Consider the following 14651-nt stretch of genomic DNA (forward strand, 5'->3'; position numbering starts at 1 on the left):
AAATGGAGTTTGTGAAAGGAGAAACAGGACAGTAATGAATATGGCCAGATGTCTGCTGTTTCAAAGCAAACTTCCAAGCAGATTTTGGGCAGAAGCAGTCAACACCTCAGTTTACTTGTTGAATAAGCTTCCAACAAGAGTAGTAAAAGACAAAACACCCTTTGAGGCATGGTATGGGCTTAAACCATCAGTTTCCCATCTGAAGGTGTTTGGATGCATGTACTATGCACTCATTCCAGCTGAAAGAAGAACCAAACTAGAAAGAAGGTCTGCCATTGGCTTATTTGTTGGCTACAGCAGTACCAAAAAGGGATATAGAGTGTTTGATCCATCAACAAAGAAGATTGTAGTGACCAGGGACATCAAATTTTATGAGGAAAAGTTTTGGAATTGGGAAGGTTCAGATGCAAGTCAGATTGATGAAGAACAACTTGACATCAATTTAGAGCCAGTTGAGAATGAACCAGAAAGTGCAAACATTGATGATCCTCCTGTGAGAGGAACCAGAACCATTGCTGACATCTACCATAGGTGTAATGTAGCCATAGTTGAGCCTTCAAGCTATGAAGAAGCTGCAAGGGACAGAAACTGGAAGAAGGCAATTGAAGCTGAACTTGGGATGATCAGAAAGAATGAAACTTGGGACTTGGTTGAGAGGCCAGATCAGAAGAAATTCATAGGTGTCAAGTGGGTTTTTAGAGCCAAATTCAACTCTGATGGCTCTTTAAACAAACATAAAGCAAGATTGGTGGTAAAGGGCTATAGTCAAGAGTATGGCACTGACTTCATGGAGACATTTGCTCCAGTAGCTAGGCTTGACACAATCAAGCTTCTTTTTGCCTTGGCTGCACAGAAACAGTGGAAGATTCACCAATTGGATGTCAAGTCAGCCTTTTTGAATGGTTTTCTGAAAGAGGAAATTTACATAGAGCAACCAGAAGGGTTTAAAGTTCCAGGAGAAGAGACCAAAGTCTATAGGCTGAAGAAAGCCTTGTATGGTCTGAAACAGGCACCTAGAGCCTGGTATGATCGAGTTGATGCTTACTTGTGCAGACTTGGGTTCGAGAAAAGTCTGAGTGAACCAACACTCTATGTAAAGAAGACTGAAGATGAAACTCTGTTGATTATTTCAGTTTATGTAGATGATCTGCTAGTGACTGGAAGCAGAACCAATCTGATCAATGACTTCAAGACTCAAATGAAGGAAATGTATTATATGACTGACTTGAGAGCCATGACATACTTCCTTGGCATGGAAGTAAACCAATCTGATCGAGGAATCTTCATTAGCCAGTATGCTTTTTCCCTGAAGATCCTAGACAAGTTCTGCATGTCCAATTGCAAATCAGTGAGCACACCAATGGCTCAAGGAGAGAAGCTGACCAGCCTTGGAAACCAAGTGAGAGTTGATGAGAAGGAGTACAGAAGCTTAGTTGGTTGTTTGCTCTATTTGACAGCAACTAGACCTGACCTTATGCATGTTGTTAGCTTGTTGTCTAGATTCATGCACTATTGTGACACATCTCATTTCAAAGCAGCAAAAAGGGTACTTAGATACATTAAGGGAACCTTGAGGCTTGGTGTCATGTTCAAGAAGAAAAATGAGCTTAGACTTGTGGGATATTCAGATAGTGACTGGGCAGGTTCTGCAGATGACATGAGAAGCACCTCGGGTTACTTCTTCACACTTGGCTCAGTATTTAACTGGAGTTCAAAGAAGCAACAAACAGTTACTCAATCTACAGCTGAAGCTGAGTACATTGCAGCAGCAGCAACAGTAAATCAAGACATTTGGCTTAGGAAGTTGCTATATGATCTCAATGAAGAGCAACTTGAGCCTACTGAAATTAAGGTTGACAATCAATCAGTAGTGGCTATTGCTAAAAATCCAGTCTTCCATAGGAAGACTAAGCATTTTAAAATCAAATTTCATTTTGTTAGAGAAGCTGAGCAAACAGGAGAAGTTAGCCTTGTTCATTGCAGCTCACAAGACCAATTGGCTGATATTTTGACTAAGCCACTTAGTACAACAAGGTTTGAGAATTTAAGAAACAAGATTGGTATGTGTTGCATACAGTCCAAGGAGGAGTGTTGAGCATTGGCCTGCAATGCAACATATGGCCAACAAGTTAGCAAGCAGACCAGCAGTGGAGCAGAACCGAATGCAGCAACCAGCTTAGGACCATTTTGTTCTTTTTGTTCCAATGTAACCAGCTTTAGTTTGTTTGTAATTTGTAATCTAAGTTAGTAAGATTTTTGATGTAATGGATGTAATGGCTGATATATCAGCTTGCTTTAGTTTGAAATTTAACTTGTATTAGTTGATTATTAGTGGGAGCAGTTACATTGTTAGGTAACTGTCTATTTTTGTAACCTTCACATATATTTGATTTTTTAATGAAATGAACTATCTGTTATAGCTTTGTTCAAACTCTTTTCTCTCATTTTTCATTTTTCTGATCTTTGTTTTAATTCTTGGCAAAGTTGCTGACATTGTTCCAACAGTTCTCTCTAAAGATCCTTTATTATCCTTTCCACCATAGGTTTGTCCAAGAAGGAACATAGCACCAACTAGGGAAAATCCACCATCATCTTTAGGTTCATCACCCTGTAACTTGGGCTTATTCTCATGCACACAATAATTTGGTATCAAAGCAGCTGATAGTCCTAGGAAATGTATAATATGAGGAAATGGAGGACACAAATATACAAAAGAGAAGGTCGTCTAGAAGAGTTGTCCAATCAAATCCTATGTTTATTCAACCAGCAACAACCCGGGATGTGGCAGTAAGCTCTAGATGCCAAGGACACCATCTTGACCAAGATGATAGACCCATTAGGATTCAGATAACAAACTTCATTCCCAAGCACACCAAACTTGATTTTCCCATCTGTAACGGTACTAATGATCTTTGGGCTTGTTAAATATGTCAATAGCTTTCTAATAACCAGTGCGCTAATGATATTCATAAGTTTCCATTAGCATCCTTCCACGTGACAGGAGAGGCTCAACCTTACCTTAGGTGTTGTTCAAAGAATACTGACGATTTAAGGCTTGGTCCACTATTAAGAAGCAAATGATTAGGAGAACTCATCAACCTTTTCCAAATCAGGCATTGTTGATGATTAGTTGAGGAAATTTTCGTGGCATTATTAGCTCAAGCCATTTCAATCCAACTAGATCAGTAAGTTGACAATTTTACCAGAAGCCTGTCAAAGTAATTATAAGAGTAGAAGTCAAACTTCAGTGTCCCCAAAATCTAGTTACAATAATGAGTTTGGCTTGTGCCTTCAAAAAAAACAAAATTTGGCTCAGCCCAAGAAGAAACCATAACTAACCAAGAGTTAGACATCATCAAGGGCCTTCTCACATCATCTATTCCTGCAATGCGGACTACAAATTTAGCCCAAGCAAAATTAGCCTCAATCTCAAGCATAGGTAGCACCAAGGAACCTATCTTTAATTGTTTGACACGAGTTGAAATGGAAAAATGCAAGTCTAAGGGTGGTGCTTCAATTGCAACAAACCTTACACTTTTGAGCATCAGTGCAAAAAACCTTTTTTGCGTAGAAGTAGAAGATTAACCTAGATGAAATAATCCATCATAGGAGTTCAACATTCAAAAACCATGCAATTCTTAGCACAAGTTTAGAACTACCCTCTCACAAATTCTGGTTTATTTAGGCAACATATATAATTTTCTAAGTGAAAATGTGGCCAAGAAATTGGAACTTCCAATCAACAAAGCAACTTGTATGAAGGTGAAAGTGGCAAATGGTGCAAAAATACCTAGCTTCAAGTTTGTAAGTCCATAAACTTCAGTCTCCCAACACTCTTTTGTTACCATTTTTTTGTCATTCCACTATATTGGTTTGATGTTGTTTTAGCATAAAATGGTTGGATTTAGGACTAATATTGTAACACCTTCTACCCGTATCCGTTGCCGGAATAGGGTACGAGGCATTACCAGAGTTTACTGAGCATTTTCAGATAATTCTGAATAATTTATTATTCATATTCTGAAAATAATCATAATGTCCCTCTATTGGGCCCTTAAAGCCCAAAACATGCATTTAAACATTCAATTCACATTCATGTCACATAAATGTATAATTTAAACATTCAATAACTCAATTCAAGTTGCACGAACTTACTTCATTGCTTATTCGTATTTATAGTTTTACTAATCTGAAAACTTTTTCTTTTTCACGTTCAAGTCTCATATTTGAGCCACCCGGATCTTTATAAATAAATTTGATCATCATTTTTATTTATTTCATATTCTAATACATTCAATTAATCTCTAGACAAAATTACCATTTTACCCCTAAACTTTTGATTAATGACGATTTCATCCTTAGACAAAGAAAAATAAAGTTCTTATAATTAAATCATTGTTTTGAACCTAATTATTCTTATATATATTGATAAAAACCCATAAATTCTATAAAATAACAAAATTTTCCACAATTTCAACACTTTTTAATTTAATCCCTAAAACATGTTTTCACCCGATCTTGATCTAAATTAATAGTTTCATTCAATTTTATAATTTAAATAATAAAACAATTTATTTCCTTCATTTTGGTCATTTTTGACATTTTTACAAAATTGCCGCTATAGTTTTTATTTTATTCAATTTAGTCCCTGAGTCTAAAATATACAAATTATCCATTTTAAATGTAAACCTATTAAAGGTGGCAACAAACAACAGTATGTATGTTACCCGGATGAAATATGAAATACTTCTCTAAATTTTTCATCCCATTTGCTTCTGTTCTTTTGGTTACAACTCCTAAGTTTTTGAATCTCAAACTTACTTCATACTTCATCCGGAATTATTACCTTGTGGCTCTAACTTTAACAAGTGCTTCATATTTCATCCGGAATAATTACTTTGTTGCTCTAGCTTTAACAAGAGCTTCATATTTTATCCAGATAACTTAGTTATGTTTTTTTTCCTGTGTGAAAAACCCAACAAAACCCTTGCAGCTGAAAATTCATATGTTTATTTTCCTCCTCCTCCTCTCCATTCCACATCCTAAATGTATATAGTACTCTTATAAGTAACATTATCTATGATCTCACTATTTACTTACAAATTTATTTAAAGCTGTCCATTCGTGTCATAGTCACTAAATTTTTTTTAATTTGAGCTACAGAGATCCAAATTAAGATCCGTAAATTTTCCTTGAAACTTGACTCACATATCTTTCAACCATAAAATTTTCAGAATTTTTGGTTTAGCCAATTAATACAGTTTATTCATTAAAGTTTCCCTTGTTTCACTATCCGATAGTTCTGACCTCTCTTCACTTAAAATTAATTATCTCATAGTACAGAACTCGGATAATGTTCGCGTTGGTTTATTTTAAAAATAGACTCATTAAGGATTCTAAAAATTTGAGCTTCTAATTAGTTTTCTCCAAATTTTTGTGATTTTCCAAAGTTAGAACAGGGGAACCCGAATTCATTCTGACATTGTCTCACAAAATTTATTATATCTCATAACTTACAATTCAATTGCTTACACCGTTTCTTCTATAAGAAACTAGACTCAATAATCTCTAATTCAATATTTTTTTCATCCTCTGATTCAATTTCTACAATTTATGGTGATTTTTCAAAGTTAACCTACTGCTGCTGTCCAAAACTGTTTTAGTTCAAGATGTTTATTACCATTTTTCCTTTAAATTTCACTGGTCATACAATTCAGTCCTTGCTCAATTAGCCCATCACTTAAGCTAATTTTTCTCAATTAACATTTTATTCCATCATTCTAAACTATTACACAACCTTTAAAAATCAGAATTTCAACACTAAACCTTAATTCACAACTTTTTCACAATTAGGTTCTAAAATCAATTTCTATTGAAATTACTTGATAAAATCATCAACCAACAAAGTAAAAGCTTCAAATCTATTTTAGTTCATCATAAACAGCCAACACTTATCAATGGTAGCTTTCAATTTTGTCCATAAAATCAAAAACTAATGAATTAAACACTTCGACCTAATTGTAAAAGTCACAAAAACATAAAAATCTCAAAGAAAAGGGCAAGAATTGAACTCACATATGTCAAACTATAAAAAACAGCAACTTTCAGACCTCCCATGGCGTTTTTGCTTAATAAGAATGATGATATCTCTAGATTTTTCAATTTTGTCTTGGTTTATATGCTTAATTTGCAAAATTTCCAATTTTGCCCCTTGTTCACACTTGATTTTTATTTTTCCTGCACACACATGCCGTCCAACCCAATAATGGGTGTTTAATTGCCTATTTAGTCCTCCTTTAATTATTACTAGAGCTATTTAATCACATTTCATAATTTTGCACTTAATTCAATTTAGTCCTTTTTACCCAATTGACTACCAAAACCTTAAAATTTCTTGATGAAACTTTAATACTGACTTACTAACACTCCATAAATATTTCTAAAAATATTTATAGCTCGGTTTATGAATTTAAGGTCTCGATACCTTGTTTTCAACCCAATTTACCTGATTAATTCTTTTAAAATCGCAAAATTTACTAATTCAAAAATTCTTTTAAATTCGCGCTTGGCCCATAATTATTATTTATTAAAATTTCTAAACTTACTCATTGGATTTTGTAATCTCGAATCACTGTTTTTCGTTACCACTGAAAAATTTGGCTGTTACAAATATCATGTGATTTCTCTTTTCTAACCATGGGTTTTGAGTTAAATGAAGAACATGTGAGTTTGCATTGGTAGTCAACAAACAGCTAGCCTAGAATTTGCACAATAAGAGCCACAAATAAAACCCATGAATTAGAAGACTTGCTGCCAGAACTTCCAAATTATTCCAAGAGCTCACTAGGCTTTGTCCAACTTGGCCATGTAACCACAAGATAGGTATGCTTCTAGATCAGGGATTATGGTGGCTTACCCTTATTAGTATTATCTGTAGAAAGATGAATTTGAAAGACAGTGTACCGAAATGTTGAGCCAAGGAATTATCCAACTCAATACATCTCCCTTCTCTTTACTAACCCTATTCGTTAAAAAGCAAGATGGCATATGGACATTTTGCATAGACCACAAAGAATTGAATGCTTGAACTATCAAGGAAAAATTTCTAATTATAGTGGTAGAACTACTAGATGAATTACATGGAGCTTTACTTTGCACTAAGTTGAACCTCAAATCAAGTTAGCATCAAACTAGAATGACCTGACAAACATTGAAAAGACTATCTTTCACATCAACCATGGTCACTTTGAATTCTTAATCATATAATTTGGATTGATAAATGCCCCCCAACCTTTCATGCATTGATGAATGAGATACTTCAACCCTATCTAAGAGAACTTATTCTCGTTTTTTTTTATGATATTTTAATATACAAGTCTAGAGAGAAACATCTTCAACGCATCAAGAAAGTCTTGGAACACTTAGGTGCTCATCACTTATTCTTGAAAAAGACTAAATGCACATTTGGAGCTAAACATGTGACATACTTGGGGCACATTATTCAGCTAGTCAATGATGTTGAAAATAAACGGGACCGGACGGTTTAACAGATTCAACTAGGAATCGACAGGTTCAGCAATTAATTAGATATATTCAAACTAACATAGGAAACCAATTTAAAAAAGGAAAATTATTTGGTACCCTGCCAGTGGAGTTTTTAGACTCTAGAAGCAGGGTCAAAAGGTTGACAAATGTCCTAAGGAGTATGATAAAATATTAAAGATAAATAAATATTGTAAAAAAAGAGACACATGTCAAGTTTTCAAGGCTGCTTATGGAATAAAAAAAGTAATTGCTCGTGTACCAAATACTAAACCTTTAAAAAAATGCTTTTGAATTTTTTTTATTACTTTTGGCCTTTTTAACTTTTAACTAATAAGCTCTAAACCCGTTAAGTATATCTCGAGCCCACTAACCATGGATAATGTTATCATTAACCTCTAATTTGAGTCTCTACCTTCAAATTTAGGCATTTAACTCATCTCTATCCCCTACCCAAAATATTAGGGTTTAAAATATCTCCCAAGTCAACTAATCTTTCAGCTATTGTCAAACCTATTAGTTCTTCCTTATCAAAAAACCTATTGTCAATCATTTTTGTGTAAATTGGTTGAAAATTGAATTGAAAAAAGAGAAAAGGAATAAGGAAAGAAGATTGGAGATAGAGGTTCCTCACAAGAATAAGGATTAAACCTAGGAAATTGATAGAAGCTGGGAACTAGAGAAACAAGGGAATAAAAAACCAAGAAAAAAGTATAAGAATTGAGGTAGGGAGATCAAAAAGATATTGATGAATTTATCTTTATTAGTTTCTTCATGCTTTAAACATGGTTAAGTGGAAAATTTAGCAACAAGTGTATCTCACAATTCCCATAATTTGTTGATATTGTTGCCATTTTGATAAATAATTTGCAATAAAACCTAATTCCCATTATTTTGATAGTTTCCATTCTCACAAAGTCCGAGCAAAGTAAAAAGGCAGTATAGCTCAATCCACTAAAATTTTCCAATTGAACCGAAAACCAACAATTCCACTGTTTCAACTATCAACTCAGTTTTTAAATCATTGCAGCCAGTGGAGTTTCAACATATCCTGGAAAAATCAAGATAGTAAGAGATTGGCCCAAACCACATTCCACCAAAGCTCTTAAAGGATTCCTTATATTTGCTGGATATTATAGAAATTCATTCAAGATTATAGACAATTAGTAGCACCCTAAACCAATTTACCAAAGAAGAATTCTTTCCATTTGAGTACCGAAGCTATAGAATCATTCCCTCAACTCAAGGCTACCTTTTCTGTTGCCCTGTCCTTAAGCTGTCAAATTTCACAAACACCCTTTTGGTAGAGTGTGACACTTCAGGAAAAGGAATTGAAGCTGTCCTACAGCAACAAAGACATAATATAACTGCTTCAAGTTACCTACTTATGAGAGAGAAATTAATAGGACTTAGCCAAGGCAGTCCAAAACTAAAGACCTTAATTGTGGTGTCTTGCCTTTCTCATACAAACATATCACTACAGCCTCAAATACTTGTTAGAGCGATGGTTAACTACTTTCCCACAACATTGGCTCAATTCCCAAAGTTGAGTACAAGGCAGTAAAACTCAACAAGGTAACCAATGCCTTATCTCACTGAGATGAAGAAAAGTCATACTTGATGCAGTATCGGTCCTTCAATTTGAGAAGAGATAAATGCCTTCGACACTCTCAAAGAGATGCGTACCGAAATTGAGCAAGAAGCTCTTAATACTTGTTAGACCATTAGAGAGGGGCTAATGATGTAAAAAAGGAACGTATGTCTCTTACTCACTTTCCTTCTTGTTACTATTACAATATTAGTTGGCAGCATAGAGGAAGGAGTGCAAAGAACTCTCTAACAAATTCGTGGAGACCTTTATTGGAAAGGCATGAAGATGGATATTCAAGCTTTTGTGGCATCTGGCCCCGCCTACCAAATGACCAAAGTAAAACAATTACATCCCAATGCACTTCATTGATGGCTTGCCAAAACCAGAGGGAAGTCATTACTATTTGTCAGGGTTGATAAATTTTCCAAACATGCACATTTCATATTTACGACCTATACATACATTGTCGTTACTATTGCTCACCTTTTCTTTTTGCAGATTTTTCATTTACACAATTTACCTTAATCAATTGTTTGTGATAAAGATGTTTTCACCAGCACTTTTCGGAAGAAAGTTTTCAATTATGCAATGCTCAACTTTATTTCTCTTCTGCTTATCATCCATAAATATATGCTCAAATGAAAGTTTCCAACCACACAGTCGAAATGTATCTTCTTTGTTTCGTAAGAGATAATCCACGAAGTGGGATCAACTAATTTCTTAGTTGAATATTGCTATAGCACGTCTTTTCACACAACCCTCAAAACTTCACCTTTTCAAGTAGTCTATGGTCGCAACCCTCCTCGCTTACTTCCTTACAATCATAGGCTTTCGCAAGTGGATGTAGTTGACCAAACATTAATAAAAAAAAAGATGAAATGTTGACTATAATTTGATATTACTTATTGCAAGCACTGAATCACATGAAGACCACTTATGACTAAGGCCACCGTGATCTTGAATTTCTCCTAAAGAATAGGTTTGGTTCTGCCTACAACCTAACAGTAAACTTCATTGAAAGGTCAGGTACACTCCAAATTCTCACCTAATATTTATAGACCTTTCCAAATCATACAATGAGTCGGCCCTGTGGCCCATCAATTGGAACCTTCACCTACCAGCAAGCTCCATAATGTGTTTCATGTCTTTCTCCTCAAAGTTTTTAAAGAAGACCCCCCCAACTTCTATTCCTAGTTTGACCCCACTACTGGATGGCAAAATAATTCCCCAACCTTAGTATGCTTTGTGATCATACCTCAGTCGTGGAACATGGGAAACTCTGATGCAATGGCAAGCCATGATCACAGTTGATGCTACATGGAAACTATTCCGGAATTCCAAAATGCTTACCCTCAATTCAAGCTTGATGACAATCTCTTTCTCTAGGGAGAGAGCTTAGGATACATTTGTTGGTCAAGTCTATAATAGAAGACAAACAACAAAGAATCTGAAAGGCCTAATGGAAACAAGAATAAAGGGATTAAGAAGATAAAATTTGACCAAGTCCAATCAATGCAAATATGAAATTATTTTGCTGGCAATTTTTCTCCTAAAGAGCCTTCATTATCCTTTCTACCTAGGTTCATCCAAGAAAGGACACGATCCAACAAGGGTAAATCCATGCTCTTAGGAGAATTTTTTGGTTCACTGCCCTTGTGACTTGTTCTTATTCTCTTGCACACAACACTAATCAACTTTTTCAACAATAAGTTTATACAAAAGTGCTCAAACATTTTTCAAATTTTACTCACTCAGAAACTCCATTATAGTACACATTACTGAATCATGTGTGATAATAAAAATCAGCTAGCATCATATACCTGAAGCGAATCCTTGGAGTAGGAGGAGACAGCATCTCCCCTGGTGACCCTGGCGATTCTCCAGTGTGACCACTAGATGACCGACGAATAAGGTCGGCAACACCTTTCACAATGTTCATGCTTCCCGCCAATGCAACAATTGTAGCTTCATAATTCAACAATCAATAAACAAATGGCCATTCCAGACCATTACTTTCCGCCAATATCAACCCAGCTGTTCAATTAAACCACATTCAAATGCTTCAATATAGTAAACTAGACAGTTTTAAATTCAGTATATAAATAATTAGAAACATTTTTTTCTTTTCTTTGTTCTTGTTTAAACAATTGTTATCATCAAGTTCCAATTTCTTCTTCTTTACATAAAATTTTATGCCAATATATATAAGAGATAAATTCATTTTAATCAACTGATATCAACCCCAGCTATTACATTTTTCACGAAGAAAATTAAATTACAGAGAATGATCAAGTGGAAGCCAATGCACATTCTTTAAAATGACGAACATTCAAAAAACACGCTATAAGAGATTAAGAATATTGACAGGAAAAAGAAATATTGAAGTGAATCTCAACAATATTTGCCAAAAATTCAATCAACTTAAATTAAATACGAAAAAATAAAGCAATTGTTAATTATGAAAAGATGGCTATACCAAACCGAATCAAACGGCTCGAGCCATGCCTTGAATTTTAGGGTTTATCATTCTCGATCTGAGTTTGTTTCGTTAGCTTTTTTACAATGTAGTGAGGAATGAAAAAAAATAATGAGCGAATAAAAGAAAATAGAGAGAAAAATTGGGGGGGGGGGGATAGAAACAAAGGTGGAATAAGAATATCTTCAAGTTCGTTTAACGATATAGAAAATAAAATAAAATAAAACAAAATAGAATGTCTAACAGAACTTCATCTGGCCTTAGACGATGTCGTTTTAAAACACTTGAAATTTACGGCGTCGTTGTCTTTAGTTAATTGGTCTCATCATCTTGATGGATGCATTAGAGATTCGGATTTTTTAGTTTACGACGAAATGTTGCTTTCTTCATGTTTGATGTAGGCTATCTTTATCATTTTAAAATAATAAATAAAGGACTAATTGCACCAGAAATCCTCAACTTATTGCAAATATTTTAAATTTCTTTTTGAAGTTTAAAATATTTTAATTGAATCCTCAATATATTAAATATCATATCAATCACGTCCTTCCACCGATCTAGCTCTTAGCTTAAATGCTAAATGATATCTCAAATATGGCATGGAGTATAATAAAAACTTGCAAATCAAATTGTAAATATATGTATACCTCTTACATACATAGTACAAAGGAAATAGCATTACAGGTTGGCTTTTTCTATGTTAGTTCTAAGTTGTTTATGCAATGGGTAAGGGCTAGTAGGAGCCCTAATCCTCTCTAAAACAAAAATTTATATACTTTGGGTTTCTCTAAAAGTTGCAATTGGATATATTAATACATCATAAAGTTACATTTTGATCTCCGAATATAATATAATTTTAATTTAATCCTTCTAAAAATGTAAAAATATAAACTAATATAATAGTAAGTTTTCATTTTGGCTCTCATAAACTTTTATAATTCAACTTGAGTGCTAAAAAAAAAATTTCTATCTTTGCTCATTGTGATAGGCACATACAAATTTACAATTTGATATATTTATTTTAAATATATTGTATATCATATTTGAATCGCATTTAATGGCTAAATTAACAATTAATCTAATAGAAGGGTTTGATTGTTACAATGCTGATAATCTAAAGATTTAATTAAATGTTAGGGATCAATATAGAATTTAAATAATTTAATGATATTTGCTTAAATTGACCCAAAAATGAATGTTACTTTATCCAAAAACAAATATCTTATCACATATATATGTAGTTTTTCAGGCAGTAATGTATTCTTAATCACAGAATAAGGAAACAATATCAATAGTGAAGCAATTTGTATTTTGTCGAGCTGTTGACTAAATCCCTAACAATTGAAGATATTGTCTTCATGTTGAGGTTTTGTCTCTAGGTTTCATGGAGAGTTGTATACGTTACGAAAGATGCCTTTAAGCCTTGGCAGTTCGAATCCCCCCACACACATTCTCCATAATTAATATTATGCAAAATACTAACAACTCCCCCGTGAGCTCTTGCAGGTCGCATCCTCCCCTCCCCCCGAGCGATTGAGCTGAACCATTCACGCTTTTCACGGTGATTGAGGATACCTTTGATTGTTGGGGGTCTAGTTGGCTACCCAATAGACTACACTTCAAAGACTTCTTCCGAATGGAGCTAACTCACCCTCAACAATAAAAAGGCACATTTAGTTATCCATTTTGAATTTCGAGATTGCCCATCCTAAAAATGTCGTTTCCAAAATTTGAACTTGTGTTTTTCATTTGAAAATGCAATTTATCGTACCATTATAAGTATTAAATTTATTGACCCATACTTAATTCTATGAATAATAAATCACAAACAAAGAAGTTTTTACTAAGATTGATCAACCAAAAATATGAAAAAAAGCGAATAATCTCTTGGTCTAGTGACATGAGTATTATGTTGTAAACATGAGATCTTAGATTTGATCCAAAAAATTCTCATTCCCCATCCCTAATTATAATTTTTTTTTGAAAATAATCAATTAAATTTACTTCCATTACTATATAAGTCTATTTGGTTTAGTTTTTATATTTTGTAATTGTTAGGATTTTGACCCGATTAAGCAGCGAACAAGTAAAATAGCGAAATAAATTGAGAAATTGAACATACAAATTTAACGTGGAAAAACCCCTCCAAAGAGGATAAAAAACTACGGGCAAAGATAATTTTACTATAATGGCAAAAGAACGAAGAGTACAAAAGATAGAGATAAAAACTAAACCCCGAAAACCCGAAAATAAAGAACCCACAAAACGTAAACACAAAATTATCTAAATGTGTTATGAGTTCTAATCTCTAATGGGTGTTTTTTCTAAGGTTGTAAAAGAGCCTATTTATAGGCTAAATTCATAGGTCAAATAATAATAAAATAATCTAAACTAATCAGTGTTTGATTGAAACAAGTAAACAGAGTTTAACTGAAAGATTATTTCTCAAATTTGACTGAAAATAGGAGTTATATTTAACAAATCTCCACCTTGACTCATATTTTCACAACGCCATCTTTGCCAAGCCCGCCACGAGCCTATCTTAAACTATGCAGAGAATTAACTGAGTCGAATTTGTGCTTAGAAACTGGAAGACTTCTAGCCTTCGACTTGTACACTGCCAAATCAAAACTAACCGGGGTCTGATTTTCACGAACACAGTGCCCTAACTTTTCAAAACATGCATCTAAAAGAGAACCTCTCTTCAACGAAACAGTCATACATTTTTCCCTCCAATGACCAAGTTGCCTCCGCTCCAAACAAGTTGACTTCAACTCCGTAACAGATGAGGGACGTCTGATTTCACCGGTCTCTGTATAACCTTCCAGAATATAAATACTGCCGGTTCTTTTACCTTTTAACAAAACGAGAGCTCCACGAGATACTTTAATGCCGCTCGAGTCGATGTTGATTTTGCATCCTTTCAAGTCTAAAATACTTAAGGAGATGAGATTCTTTCGTAAATCAGGTACATACCTGACATCTGAGAGTGTCCTATTCGTCCCATCGTGCATATTAATTTTAACAGTACCAATACCAATT

At 34.1% G+C, this 14651-nt stretch overlaps 1 protein-coding gene across 1 annotated transcript in view; it reads right to left on the minus strand.

Annotated features, from left to right (window-relative positions):
- Window positions 1-11756, minus strand: part of LOC107941554 (BEACH domain-containing protein B) — a 48299-nt gene extending 36543 nt beyond the window's left edge. Inside the window, exons 1-2 of the mRNA XM_016875108.2 lie at window positions 11610-11756; window positions 10954-11167 (exon numbers count right to left, since the gene is read on the minus strand). Of these exons, the coding sequence (XP_016730597.2) occupies window positions 10954-11072 (119 nt within the window). The 5' untranslated portion in view covers window positions 11073-11167; window positions 11610-11756. The remainder of the gene's footprint in view (window positions 1-10953; window positions 11168-11609) is intronic.
- Window positions 11757-14651: the final 2895 nt, after the last annotated feature.

Source organism: Gossypium hirsutum, chromosome A06, assembly GCF_007990345.1.
Source record: "Gossypium hirsutum isolate 1008001.06 chromosome A06, Gossypium_hirsutum_v2.1, whole genome shotgun sequence".
In the NCBI taxonomy this organism is placed as follows: Eukaryota; Viridiplantae; Streptophyta; class Magnoliopsida; order Malvales; family Malvaceae; genus Gossypium; species Gossypium hirsutum.